We start from the raw sequence: 14,100 nt of genomic DNA, 5'->3' as shown, positions 1-14,100 counted from the left end.
AAGGCTGTAACAGTTCTTGTGTACTGTATGGTATTATATTATTCTTTAAACAGTAAATAAAAACAGTTATAGAAAATAGGTTAAATAATAGCGTTTTGTATGTTTTTTAATCAGTTATTGCAGCGTTCAAGGTCAAAGTCTACAATAAACAGCACACTCACACCAGGCTAAAATTGCACAGCTGATACACAAATAGAGTGAATTTTCTAGAACATGTTTTCATGCAAATCTGCAAAGCAACTAAAACTTACTTAAGACCACACAACCTTGGGATTCACAAATCATGGAGAATGAGTTAAATAGTATCATTTGGCCTGAGCAAAGTAAATGTGAGGAGCCTGATTTTCAAAATGAATATACAAGTTATGCCACTTACACCTATAATATCATTCCAGGCACAGCAAGACCCAGACATTTTTGGTGTGCATACACCCAAAGGAGCCAAAAAGTCCAATTCCATATTGGGCCAGGTATCCAACTAGCATTCTCCGAATAATAGAAATACTGAACAAAGCTTGACCCAGGAAGTAAGTAATATCAAAAGGATGGAAGTCAGAAAAATCATAATTGACTCTTACTGATATTTGCTTTCTCCATGGTGACTGGAGGCTTCCAATATATTACCTGAATTCTGACTATAAGACCACGTGTGCTTGCTATATTGCTGTCCTGAGACCTCATTTTTTTTGCACCTAGATTAGTATATTGCTTCAATACATGTATATTGACCAACACTTTGAAATGCATTCCTTTTTGTTAGAATACTCATGAGATTATTATTAGATGGTAGAAAATTAAAGAGGATATTAGCAATATCACCTGCATATGTGAACATATTAACTTGCATGTGCTTTGTCCAAGGGAGTCTACCACTACTGTCAGTGCTTTTAGAATGACATGCACGTTGACGATATGAACCAGTTTGGCTTATTGTGATTTACTGTTGTCAAGGAGAACTGCAGTCAGGAGAGTCAGGAACTTCCCACCTCCAACACAAGTCCTTGACACTGACTTCGTTCTCTGGTCTTCAAAAAGTAAAAACTCTTTACCTTAGTCCCAGTCTACATCTGTGAATGACACTATTTCCTACTTACAAGGCAATTATACATGTTAAATATATTAAATAGATATGATTTCATTTCATTGTTTACAACTGTGGAGTTCCTTCTTTACTGCTCACTATGAGTTCAGAATTAGGCTCAATGTACAAAGCTGTGAGGAATATTTTTATTAGTGTTTCTCTAAAGAACAGTTTGTTTTTTTCTCAGACTATACTGACATCAGCAAATTATGTCAGATTTATAGGTGGATAGATTCAATGTATGGATTAAAATATGATAAAATAGTACATTTATTAGATTTACTCAGCAGCAGCACTTTCCAGTCATATTTTCTACTCAAAGTACATTTTGAAATAATTGCAACAAGCATTCTAAATAGACACAGCATATATTTTAAGAACTCAGGTATAAAACAATCAAATAGCAGAAGTCTCACTGTTTATAAATTTAGAAATCTGCCATTATGTGTAGCTAGCCAAGAATGTTAAATGACATATTATACATTCCTGCAGCAGTACTCAGACTTTCCTTAAATGGTTCATGTTATGGACACCTCACTGGCTTAATAGAAAAGCTAGCAAGATGCACAATACATTCTGAAAGAAAGATATGGAAATAACCAGATAACTACGAAGACTGCATCACTAAAAACTGTTTCCCTTTCTAGTAATGTCCACCTCAGGAAATAAATAGTCAACAAAATTAAAGTTTTACATGAAAAAGCTGTTTGTTTGTTTTTTAAAGGAAACAGCATTGTTTGTATTTTGCTGTACAGAATAAGATGTTTTAGAAATCTAGCTACTTTATTTAACAGTACAAAAGTATTCCAGAGACTCCAGCCAAGAACAAAACTATTTCATTGCTGATCAGTAGAAAAATTCATTAAATTAATTATGGAATTACTTCAAGCACTAAAATTTAAATACATAAAATCTTCCTATGAACACTGTTAATAGATTTTTTTTTAAATTGGTACCTAAAGAGAAAGTACATATATTAAGATCAGGGGAAATTATTCTATATCAAACAGGCAAAAAATTTAAGAACAATATTTTTAGCTAGTAGCATTTCAGCCAAAATTGCTGCACTGAATTTTCTATCTTTTGTTTAATTTGAAATATCCAGAATGGTAGAACAAGAAAGACCCATTTTTACATATACAGTTTCAAAAGGTGCTGTTATAAATATATGTTCTAAAAGTTTCTGTATATCAAGTAATGCTCCTATATTTATTTTCATTTTTTTAGTTCAATCATTTATATAATGAATTTTTCCCTAAATATGCAGTAACCAATTTAGTACTGATTTCTAATAGCAACTTCAAAAAAGATAATCTTTCAAAAATTTACAAATGTACAATATATTTATAACATTACTTTCAGACCACTCAGTGCAAAGATATACATATAGTACATCGTGATAATTGTTCATAAAAATAGTAGATGGCATTTGTCAAAAAAACAAGGCATAGTTTCAAGATACATTTCCAGCTATTAGCTAAACAGTGTATATATTTTTATAAAGCATCTGAATGTGAACCTCTTCTCAGTTTATAAAAAATATTTGTGCAAATGGATATGTCAATTCCCTAACTGATTAACTAATTATACAACAGAGTCCTCTTTAACAAGATTGGCCGTATCTTTAAACGTATCCTCTGTTGCTGTATAAGCTAAAGGTTGGTCTCTCTTGAGAATGATCTTAGGAGGTGTTGAAGGAGAAGGGGGAGGGGCATTTTCAGTGTCTCCTCGTTGCTCCTTCTCCATCTGAAATGACAGCCATAAAAACAATTTGTTATGGGCCAAAAGAAATGCTAAACACCTAAGGAGTCTTGAAGTCAGTGGGGCTTCTGGATACATTGCAATTACATAAGAGTTTTTACATAGAGCTTTTACATAAGAAAAACTCCTCAGAAGTATGCTGAGGTTGATTAGGGGTACAAGGCTGATGAGGGTGAAGGGGTGCAGCCCACAGTGCTGAGCTGTCTGTGGTTCTAGTGTCCCAGAGGACTGTTGCTATTTAGGGTACATCTACACTGGCTCTAGACCAGTGAGGCTCAACCTCTAGCTCGCAGGCTGAATCCAACCCATGGCACTGTGTCATACAGCTATACCCCATGGAGCTCCCCATGGGTCTAGAAAATAGGCAGCAGGGAAACAGAAGTAACGTTAATTGCTATAGCTCTGGAAAGTGTCTCTGGTTGCCATGGCAATTAATGCTGCCACTGTTTCCTTGTCAAATTTCCTGATCTCCAAGGAGCCCCACAGGTTGGATGACATGGCCTTGTGTGCTGGACTGTACATGAGGACTGACCTTGTGCACCAACCCCATGGTGAATCTGACCCGAGGGGCTGAACGTGGCCACTTCTCTAGGCCACTTTTGAGGCTGCTACCAAAATAAGACCTGACAACCTGCTCCTGTTCTACATGCCCCAGATATGTCCTCCACCATTGTTCTGATGTACGTGAGAGACTGAGACTGGGAGAGCAGGGACTGAGGATGCCTCAGAGTACCTCACTGCTACACTCCAGGTTTGGAGCATACCAAATAGAAGGGGATGGATGGGGCTTATTTTTCAAAGGCAGCCTCAAGATTGGTACAGAGCCAATGTAGAACTATTCTTAGGTGATCCACCAGGGAGGTCTAAATTATCCTAGGGATTTCTTCAATCCCAAGTGCAGCCCAGGATTTGGAGGCCACAAACATTGCTTAAAACCACGACAGCCTCATCTCCTCCCAGACTGCAAGTTCTGTGCTATGTCACTTAGCAGCAAAGTCTTATCCATCATTATTGCTTGTAGAAAAGAAAATGTTAATTAATATTTCCCTTATCATAAGCTATCTAGAAATGCAGACTAAGAAGCAGTGTGATGTCATGTTAAACATTACCTCTGCATATATTGGATTTTCAAAATTTGTACTTTGCTTCACTTTTCTTTTGAAGAAACTCCACTTTGTCTCCTACAACATAAAACATTACAATTTTACTAGTAAGCACTAATAAGGGGAGAAAGTTCACCTTTTCTTTACAAAATGGTAACACCATTTTTCAAGGGGTTTTTACTAACATATGTACCGGTAAGAATAATCTTATTCAAGATACGTTCATCACACCATTTTTTAGTTACCAATCATTTTAATTTAGAGCTTTTGATTTAAATATTGTTAAAAGCCTATCAGACATTGTAGGCACATTCACAATTCCTAAAAAAGGAAAAGCTATAGGTATAGTTAAGCATCTAGATATATACTTTCTCTTTAAGGGAGCATAGGATTATTTGATCAGAGTGTTTTAAAGACTCATCACAAATCATAACTGAAATGACCAATTAAACTAATATTCTTGAGACAGCCTCTCCTCCTTCACCAATCAACTTGCCACACAAAATGCACTTCAGTGGATCTTTTTTAGCACAGGAAAATAAACTAGATTTTCAGTACCACTAAATTCATTCTGTTTTAATTTATTGTGTATTCCAGGGCTCTGTCATCTCTAAATATATCTGTAATATATAGCATTCAAATGAGCTCACTTTAGATTACTTTCCTATCATCACCTTTTATTGTTAACAGTGGCCACGTCTACATGAGACGCTACTGCGCAGTGATTACTGCACATTTATTTAATACATGTCTATACGAGTACTAAATAAATGCACAATAACCCAAGTTACTGTGCAGTAGTACCAGCAAATGCCTTTTGTGACACTACTATGCAGTAGCCTAATACTACTGCACAGCAGCATCATGTCATGGTTGTTGCCATACAATGCTACTGAGCAGAAGTATCAGGCTATTGCGCAGTCAGCAACTCATGTACATGTGCCCACTGTTTACTTATTTGTAACAGAACATTACTTGGAGGCTCCTACTAAAATTGAGACTTCACATGAAAGGCTCTGTACAAACACACTAAAAGACTGTGCCTGCCCCAAAGAACTTACAGTCTAAAGAGACAAAGGGTAGGTTGAGAAACAAAAGATGAAGTAATTTGCCCAAGATGACACAGCACGTCAGCAGAAGATAACAGAGCAATTTTTCTGTTGAACAGAACTCAGGTCATCCAAATGTATTTAACAGGTCATCCAAATGTATTTAAAACTACAGATTCCTGTCTGAAATCCCTGGCCACATCCAGATGAATGCAGCTGGCCAACCAGAGCCATGCTTCAGCTGCTGGCCAGGCTCCAAGCTGCAGGAGTGTTGCAGCTGCAGCTTCCCTGGCCCCCAGGTAAGGCTGCTGAGGCCAGCACAGTTGCTGTCCCCAGCCTTCCCTACCCCACCCAGGGTAACCTACCACATGCCTGGAGGGCGCATGGCATGGGCATTCCCCAGGGACAAGTAGCAGTGGCACAAGGTGTGCTTCTGCTCCTTGTCCCCAGAGAACCAAATGTCTGCGCTCATCTGCCCATGGTCCCTGAGTTTATCTTGTGAATCACGCTTGCATACCTAACAATGCTAACATTGATCCATTGTGAAAGGATCTCAAGGCACTGTGGTTGAGAATCACTGTCTTAGTTACAAACTGAGAGGATATCCCAGAACTGTAGCTAAATGCTACAGATCACTCACCAGATAAGTCTGGGACTTTACTACTATCACAAGCAAGGCCCTATCCAAATTGTCTAAATGGACTTCCCTGTCCCTTCAGGACAGCTTCTGCACTATATTTAGTGCTATGCCAGTTTCAAACCTCAAGACCAGTATTGCCATAATTTAGCGCTGCTGTAAAATTTGTAAACATATCATCATGTTACCTGTGTTGTTTCTGTATTTGCAGAAGGCTGCTTTTCACTAGCAGACATTGAAGTTGCATAGACAGGATTTTCAAAATTCTCATTTTCTTCCTTACTGGATGCAGTTATCTGTTTGTAAAAATGATTTGAAAGACTTACATGGTGGCAGTAATGAGGAGAAAAAGTTATGACCCAGAGACAAAGAAGGAAATAGAAATGAAAAAGGAAGAGGAGGGAATGAAAAATTAAGTGCATGAAACCAGTGTAAGACTAAGATGGAATGATGAAAAACAATGTTGTTTCTCACTTACATGTGTAGGTTCAGCCACATTTACAACACTGGCTCCACTATCTCTGGTAGTATACACTGGATTTTCAAATGTGATTGGCTGCTTCCCTGCCTCCACGGCAAAGTTTTCATTCTGTGAAGGAAGAAAAAAACCCAACCAACCACAATGTTACACAAAGAAAATTCAGCTAGTACCTTACAGCCTAAATCTCCTGCTAAGGGGATAATGTTTTCTTGTTTTTCTAAAACTGTGCATGAGACCTGGCACAGATTAAACCCAATATGGAATTTCACCATACAATATTTTACCCAATGATTTAACAGTCATGAGAATCATCATTAAAAGCTTGATCACATAAAGACAATTCCTAGTCCACTACTGACACAAACACAAGTTTCTCAAAGAAGAAAGATTATTTTCACTAATCAAGTTTCCAACAATAAGGAAATATCAAAGGAAGAATAATTCCAAAGGAGAAATTTCATGGTACAGATCTCAGAATGAACACAAATTAACAGAACTATCTGAAATATTGAATACAATCAGTTCTTTTAATCCTCAGTAAAAGGACTGCTATACTTTTGAAAAAACATTTATCTTCTCATTTAAAAATATATGAGTTATGTCAGGACTAAAATGTTTTGTGTTTCTGAGAAAGCCTTCATTATAAATCAACCCTTCACCAGTGGGAGCACACAGCAGAGTGTCAGTGGCAGCTATAGAACCCATACTGAGCCAGATGCTCAACTGTGGCTGAAGCACTCAGAACACATGTGCAAAGATGCTGACTGATTTAGGATATGTTAACACAGCCAACGTTGGTTTTGGTATTGAAAACAGCAGAGCATGGCTCCCTGCCTGGGCTAATTTACCCTGCCTCTCTGCCAGTATAAAGCAATATGCTAATTGGCTATTCTAGTTTCAGAACCTGAGCTAGCTCATTTGAGCAGTGGTTCTCAACACTTTTAGACTCAAGGCACTCCTTGTTACCTCAAAAAATGCCAGCTCTTTAAGCAGAGCTGTGGCTCTCGTGTTGCAAAAACACACAACAGGCCAGAATGGTTTGATACTATGGATTCCTATTTCAAATCTCTGGGATGTTCTTGTTTAGGTGTTTGCACATATAACAGTGCTCATATTGCATGGCAGCCATAACACCCTTAAAAGGATCTTATTGCATCCTAGAGTGCTCTGGCACCCTGGTTCAGAATCACTCTTTTAGAGAGATGTTAAGTATCTTGCCACCGTCCTGCACTGTATTAATGTTTAGTCAACTTTGTACTTGGATGGTGACTGGGTGCAGATTTAGTCTCTAGCAGCCATGCATTTTTGGTGACAGGTTTGCCTGTGATGACCAGCCACAATCCCTTTCTAGCAGTCAAGATGCACAGGTGATGTACTAATCTCTAATGTGCTCATTCATTCCCTGGCCACACACCAGATTTGCTGAACTTCTTCAACAGGGGTAAATCATTTAATTTCCACATGTGAATCTTGAGTAATATAAGACATTATCTTAAAGAACAAACTACACTTATCTTTGCTTTCACTTTATAGAACATTTTGGAAACATATTTCAACTGTTACTTCTTTTTTAAAGTGCATTTATTATCTCATCTTTTTTCTATATAAAATTTTTCTTTTTGACACACAGAAACAGCAACACAACAATGGAGAATTTTGAGTTCATTTTGAAAATAAGCCTTACCATCTGCATTGCTCTGTCTATAGCAGAATCTGCTCCAAAACCAGACACACCAATGTCCATAGTCACATCTGTCCCAGATCGGAATGTCACTCCATTGCCATTTTCAGTGGACTTTACAAGACTGGTTAAACTTCAAAAACAAAAACAAGTTATGTGCACAGTAAGCTTTTGAGTCAAATACTCTGTGTGACTATTGCTAGGAAATTTTTAATTTATTCCCTCTCTGAGACTTACTATCTTCCCATGTCAGCAAAACTCTTGTTGAACACAACGGGAGTTTTGTCTGAATAGAAGTGAGAACATCAGATTTCAGATATATATAAAAGGTACTGGATATATCTATGCGACACAATGCAGTGCCATACAGAGGTATCCAAGTTATAGTAACAGAAAGAAAAGCTAAAAATAGGAATCAATTGTCAAGAATGTATGCCTATTTTCAGATCATACCCATTTGCATGGAAATTGAGAGCGGCATAAGGATACAATAATATAAGAACTGCCACACTGGGTCAGACCAGTGGTCTATCTAGGCCAGTATCCTATCTCTGACAGGGGCAGGACTGGATGCTTTAGAGGGAGAGCACTGAACCAGGTATATCTAATGTAATCTATTCCCTATTCATTTCCCTCCCTGCCATCCAGTATCATTATTACAGAGATGCTAGAGGAAACATTTCTGTTTTTAAACTTTCACTGAGGCCATGGGTAGGTGTTTCAGTTTCATAGTTGTTAGGGGCTGGAAGGGACCTTACAGATCATTGGGTCCAGCCCCCCTGCACTCGGGCAGGAGAGACAACTGGGATCAGACGATCCCAGCAAGATGGGTGTCAAGACGCTTGTTGAAGATTGCCAGGGTGGATGACTATACCACCTCTGGGGGGAGCCTGTTTCAAGCCCTTGGCACTTGACTTGTAAAGACGTTTTTCCATATATCTAGCCTGAAGCAATAGCGGCCTTAGGGGAGGGCAAACCAAGCGACTGCCCAGAGCCCCACACTTTCTAAAAATAAAAATTAATTACACTGAATTTGTATTATCAATATTGTATTAAGATACTTTCATTGGTTTCATGGATGAGGTAAAGTGAAATTGAAATAAAACATGTCCGACTTGCTTATAGGTCATCAAAATTAAGCCTCTAGGGGGCCCCGAATGACTCTTGCTTAGGGCCCCAACAACCCTAAGGCCACCACTGCCTGAAGTGATCTTCAATCAGCTTATGCCCATTATTTCTTGTCCTCCCCTGGGGGCCTTGATGAACAGATGCTCTCCCAGGCCCTGATGTATACCCTTGATATACTTATGGACTGCCACTAAGTCCCTTCTGAGTCTTCTCTTCTCCAGGCTGAACAGTCCCAAGTTTTTCAGCCTCTCCTTGTATGACCTTGTTTGTAGGCCTCTAATCATGCATGTGGCCCTCCTTTGGACTCTCAAGCTTTTCCACATCCTTCCTGAAGTGCAGCGCCCAGAACTGGATGCATTACTCCAGCTACAGTCTCACCAAGGCCGAGTAGAGAAGGAGGATGACATCTTTAGCCTTGCTAGACATGACTCAGTAGATGCATGCCAGTGCTCGATTTCATCTGCTAGCTACGACATCACATTAGTGGCTCATTCATTTTGTTGCCTATCACAACACCCAGGTGTGGTGCTAGCAACTGTAGCACTGCCAAGCCTGTAAGCGTGATGTGGATTATTTCTCCCCAGATGAAGCGCTTTACATTTCTCCACATTAAATGACATCAGGTTGAGGTCTGCCCACCTCACGAGCCTGTCCAGGTTGGCCTGTATTGCCAGCCTGTCTTTAAGCGTGATCACGCTCCCCCATAGTTTGCTATCGTAAACAAACTTTGCTAGTTCACTTTTAATACCCAAATCCAAATTGTTGATGAACATGTTGAAAAGCACTGGTCCAAGTACTGAACCCTGCGGGACGCCACTGGTCACCCTCCACCATGTTACATTTATTGTGTTACATCTGTAGTGTTAAATAACACCCTTGCAGCACTGCAGAAAGTGAACATACAACTGCTCAAGCTGTTTGTAGCACCACAAAGATGGTGAAAGTATTATAAAATACTAACTCTTTCAAAGAGGAAGTTCTTGGCTTTGTTGTGCTATGTATAATGCCTGTATAGTTACACATAGCATTACAGAGGTCTCCAGGACCCCTAGCATCCCACAATCCCCCATTTTCCCTCCTCTATCTCCAAGGGGTAGGGAAGAGGAGGGAAGGAGAGTGGCTTGCTCCCTGATAGCCCACCCAGCCACAAGCTGTCACACAGCCCTGCTGGGATCCTGCTCCTACTGGCAATGCCACTTCAAGAGCCCCAGTTCTTTCCAGTAGGGCAACTATTGCCATTGCCATTTCAAGAAACCCTGCAAGAGCCAGCCACAGCTCTGCTAACTGCAGCAACTCCACTGCTACCCAGCTCTACTGACCAGCTGTGCAGCAAAGCAGGCAGAAGTGAGGGTTAGGCTTAGGATGTGGCAATTTCTGCTACCACTACAAGATCCCCAACAAAAGTTGGGCTCTGGTGCCAGTGGTGGCACTATTAGGGCTGGTGGGTACAAAGAGAACAGTTTTATCGCCCTTACCACAGACATGGATGGCAGGGAAGAGAAAAGGGTGTTTTCAGCAGCTGCCAGCTGATCACTGATGGCCTGCTACCTTCCCCAGTAGAAGTGATGAGTGGCTGGGCTCCCCCAACAGCAGGAAAAGTCCCCTACTGCCCCTGGCTGAAGTTTACCTTTGAGGTGACTGTGGCACTTCAGCCAGGGGGCTGAAATACCTGTATGGCCCCCCTAGTGCTTTATTTTTGTAGCGCTACAAAGTACAGAGGCACTTTGTAGCACTATAAACAGGGACCTACTGACTTCATAGCAGACGTGGGGTGTGTTGTGACTCCTTCAATCTTGCAGGTTCCCATGTGTGCCCCTCCACCACTGATTGCTGAAGGGGCCATGCTTGCAGCTCACTCCTGATCAGCAGGGAGGCAAAAACTGTGGTTTTAAATATAGTGCTGGTTTTGCCTCCTGATTTGCTGAGGGGCCCTGGTAGCCCTGATGCTTGTTGCTGACTGGTGAGGGAGGCAAAAACCATGCCATGTTTATAACCATGGTTTTTGCTTCCCTGCCTATCAGGAGAGAGACATGGGGCTCCTCTGCCAATCAACAGCGGGGGAGGGGGAAGGAGGGGCATGCAGGGGAACATGAAAGATTAAAGGAGCTGCCATACACCCCACTTCTGCCATGAACTTTGTAGGCCCCTAACTATAAATGAATGCCTGTCCATACTCCTAGTATCTGGTGGTGTAGGACACTTCCATGGAAGAAAGCAAAAAGAATATTGCAGTGAGCAGCTGACAGTTATAAGTCTAATTCTCTCTCTCTCTCGCTCTCTCTCTCTCCCACCCCTCCAGTTTCTTTCATCTTGCATCAATTTGATTATATAGGCTCAAAAAACAATATCCTGTATTTACCCAAATTTAAAATGGCTTCAAATTTAAGGGAGGGTTGCCAGGGAGGGGCAGGCTGTGTAGTCCCCACCATGCTCCATTCCCCTACCATGTGATCTCTCCCCATTTGCTCCCTACTCCCACTTGGAGTCTCCCCTACACTCCCACAACTGCAAGCCCTGTCCCCCTCCCTGCACTGCACACGGGCCACAACGTGGGGCTAAGTCACCACCTGTCCTAGACCAGTAATCAAATCTTAGACTTTTTTTTCAACCCATAGTGATGGGGGGGGAGGGGGCGGCACTTCATCTTGAATTTGAATAAATATGGTAATTAAACTGGTATAAGAAAGTTGAGGCAGTGTGGATGCAATTATATTATTTAGTATACTGTAGCATTTATATTGGAACACCAAAGTATACTTATATATGTATATGAGCACATTGCAGGATACAGTAATTTAATTATATTGGTTTTATTAGTTAAATTGGTGCAGGCAGCTTGTGTAGATCACCTACCCAGTCATACACACACACACATTCTTTCAGCTGCAAGAGAAAGCTGAAAGTGCCATTTTGTACTCCTTGACTTTAAGGACCAAATATTACACTTGAAAAGAAAAGGAATAACAATATTAACATAACTATATATTTTTACAGAAAATGTTTAGAGCCTTCTTGCATTCTGAGCCCTTTCTTTTTCTTTCATCTCTTCTCTCTTGTAAAAAAGTGTAGCAGTTCATGAAACTGAATTTCATTGGACTGCTTTGCTCCGCAGGTGGCTCCTGCTCAGCAGTCTCCTGTTCACCAGAAAATTACAGAATGTGTCCTAACTATACCCCTAGTAACTGTCTTTCTTACAAATAAATATGAAGTTCAATAAGACGCCCCTTTTCCAATGATTAAACATTTCCTGTAACTAACTTGCTAGATTTGTATCCTAATTTTTAATAAAATAATTAAAATAAAGATATTTATTTCGTAATTTCATAACCCTCTGAATGGACTATTCTGTGACCAGGTCAGTACAATCTGACAATGGTACTTTTCATTACAACAAACAGAAACACCAGAGCTTTGATATCAACTGAACAAAGAAATCTTCAGGATTTGCTTTTTCCCTGCACCCCCCCTGAGGAAGTATTATGTAGTAACATATACTGTATTCTTAAACATCTAGGCACAGATGCACAGAGACTCCAAACAATATCTTGCTTTGTGAAACCTACCTTGGCAATTTGGGAAACGCTGGTAAGATGGAGCCTGTCCGTCTGTAGTTAAAAAAGCCTCCAGCCACCAACACTCCAATTATTATTATTAAAATTACTATCAGCAATACTGCTACTGCTGCTATCAGAGACAGAAGAATAAGTAAATATTAAAGCAAACACAGATCAATGTTAAAAAGAAGCCCACAGAATTATAAAATTGACTTTAAACAGATATGATACTAAGGCATTTCACATGCCTTGGATCAGTTATCAAGTTTAATATATACTTGAAGCTTACTTGTTCCTGGAGGCACTCCTTTTGATAATCCTATTTCACAATAATTCCCAGTGTAACCGTAAGAACACCTGTTAATAAAAAGGGACAGCTGACTGTCTTTTATTAAGTCTACTACTTCAACTTTATTTTTTTCTATAATGTTTACCTACGTGCCATAAATTTTAACTTGCATTTTAGTGATTATATGTTTCACTGACTGAAAAGAGAAATAAACAGAGCTACAGTAATGCTGAGTCATAAAGCCTGAATACTTGAAGTTTGGAGATTTCAGTGGAACAGCAGTGGCACCTACTGGTTCATTCAAGGGTAGATTTCTGGTGCTTTTCCCTTTCCTCACCAGGCACTCCTTTATTCTATAGTTTGTACTAGAAAATTTTGGGGTGTGTTTATTTTTTCTAAACTGTTTCATTTCAAAATTATTCATGTTTTATTCTCAAACACACCCTTCCTAGCATTGCTACGGATATGCTATTGTGATGTGTTACATCTTCTGTTGCTGCATCACCTCAGTTACATTTTAAAGAGCTGGAAAGCACAGGGAAGCCGAACGAGCACACTCTGACTTACAGTACTGACATACTGACTTACTTGCATTTGGGAAGGTTGCTTTCATCGATATAGCATGTCCCTCCATACATACATCTGCATGCTGGTGACATTGTTGGAGGGGTTTCAATAGCTGTAGAAATTGAAAGCCATGGAATAGTTAATGAGTCATATCTAGCACAGCGTACACGACCATGCAATATTTTACTTTCTTTTAGGGTCAAATTTCAACAAGACCTGTCATTTTGGGTATGCAATAACTCCAGTTTACTGTGTACAACTAAAGTGTGTGTATTCAAATGTCAAGGCCACTTACTGCAATGCTGTTTTTAATGCTAGAGCTATATGCTGTTGTTTGATTTATTTTTCTGCCAAAATACAATGTTTAGTTCACACAAAACTTCTATTCTTGTATAAAAAAACATTATTCATAACAGCACTCAGCAGTAACAGGAAAAGTACAGGCTTCAATGTTTCCTCTTAAATATACAATTCATTTCCATTTCTACAAACTGCAGGATCCTGCAATGTATGCTCTAGTACTGGAAAATGAGAAAAAGATGGCCAAAAAATACATGATCTTATCTCATCTGCCTCAGACTCCTTCAGCAAACTGAGATCCATAGGAATGGGTAGTAAGTAATATGTAAGGGTCCTGCTACATATTTAAATTAAAGCTGGATAGGAACCAGCTACAGAGTTGATACACATTTTCTATCACTAAATTTGTAGCTGGATGGCTCTTTTTATAGCTGGACAGTCCTTTCTATGGTGTGATAATTACTTTGTA

At 39.7% G+C, this 14,100-nt stretch overlaps 1 protein-coding gene across 1 annotated transcript in view; it reads right to left on the bottom strand.

Annotated features, from left to right (window-relative positions):
* Nucleotides 1-1,213: 1,213 nt before the first annotated feature.
* Nucleotides 1,214-14,100, bottom strand: part of LRP2 (LDL receptor related protein 2) — a 180,888-nt gene continuing 168,001 nt past the window's right edge. The window contains exons 71-78 of the mRNA XM_019480291.2: nt 13,353-13,443; nt 12,765-12,832; nt 12,485-12,605; nt 7,797-7,926; nt 6,110-6,220; nt 5,820-5,927; nt 3,952-4,023; nt 1,214-2,827 (exon numbers count right to left, since the gene is read on the bottom strand). Of these exons, the coding sequence (XP_019335836.1) occupies nt 2,666-2,827; nt 3,952-4,023; nt 5,820-5,927; nt 6,110-6,220; nt 7,797-7,926; nt 12,485-12,605; nt 12,765-12,832; nt 13,353-13,443 (863 nt within the window). The 3' untranslated portion in view covers nt 1,214-2,665. The remainder of the gene's footprint in view (nt 2,828-3,951; nt 4,024-5,819; nt 5,928-6,109; nt 6,221-7,796; nt 7,927-12,484; nt 12,606-12,764; nt 12,833-13,352; nt 13,444-14,100) is intronic.

The sequence above is a fragment of the Alligator mississippiensis genome, chromosome 4 (genome assembly GCF_030867095.1).
Source record: "Alligator mississippiensis isolate rAllMis1 chromosome 4, rAllMis1, whole genome shotgun sequence".
NCBI lineage: Eukaryota > Metazoa > Chordata > Crocodylia > Alligatoridae > Alligator > Alligator mississippiensis.
This window is presented reverse-complemented; position numbering and strand designations above follow the sequence as displayed.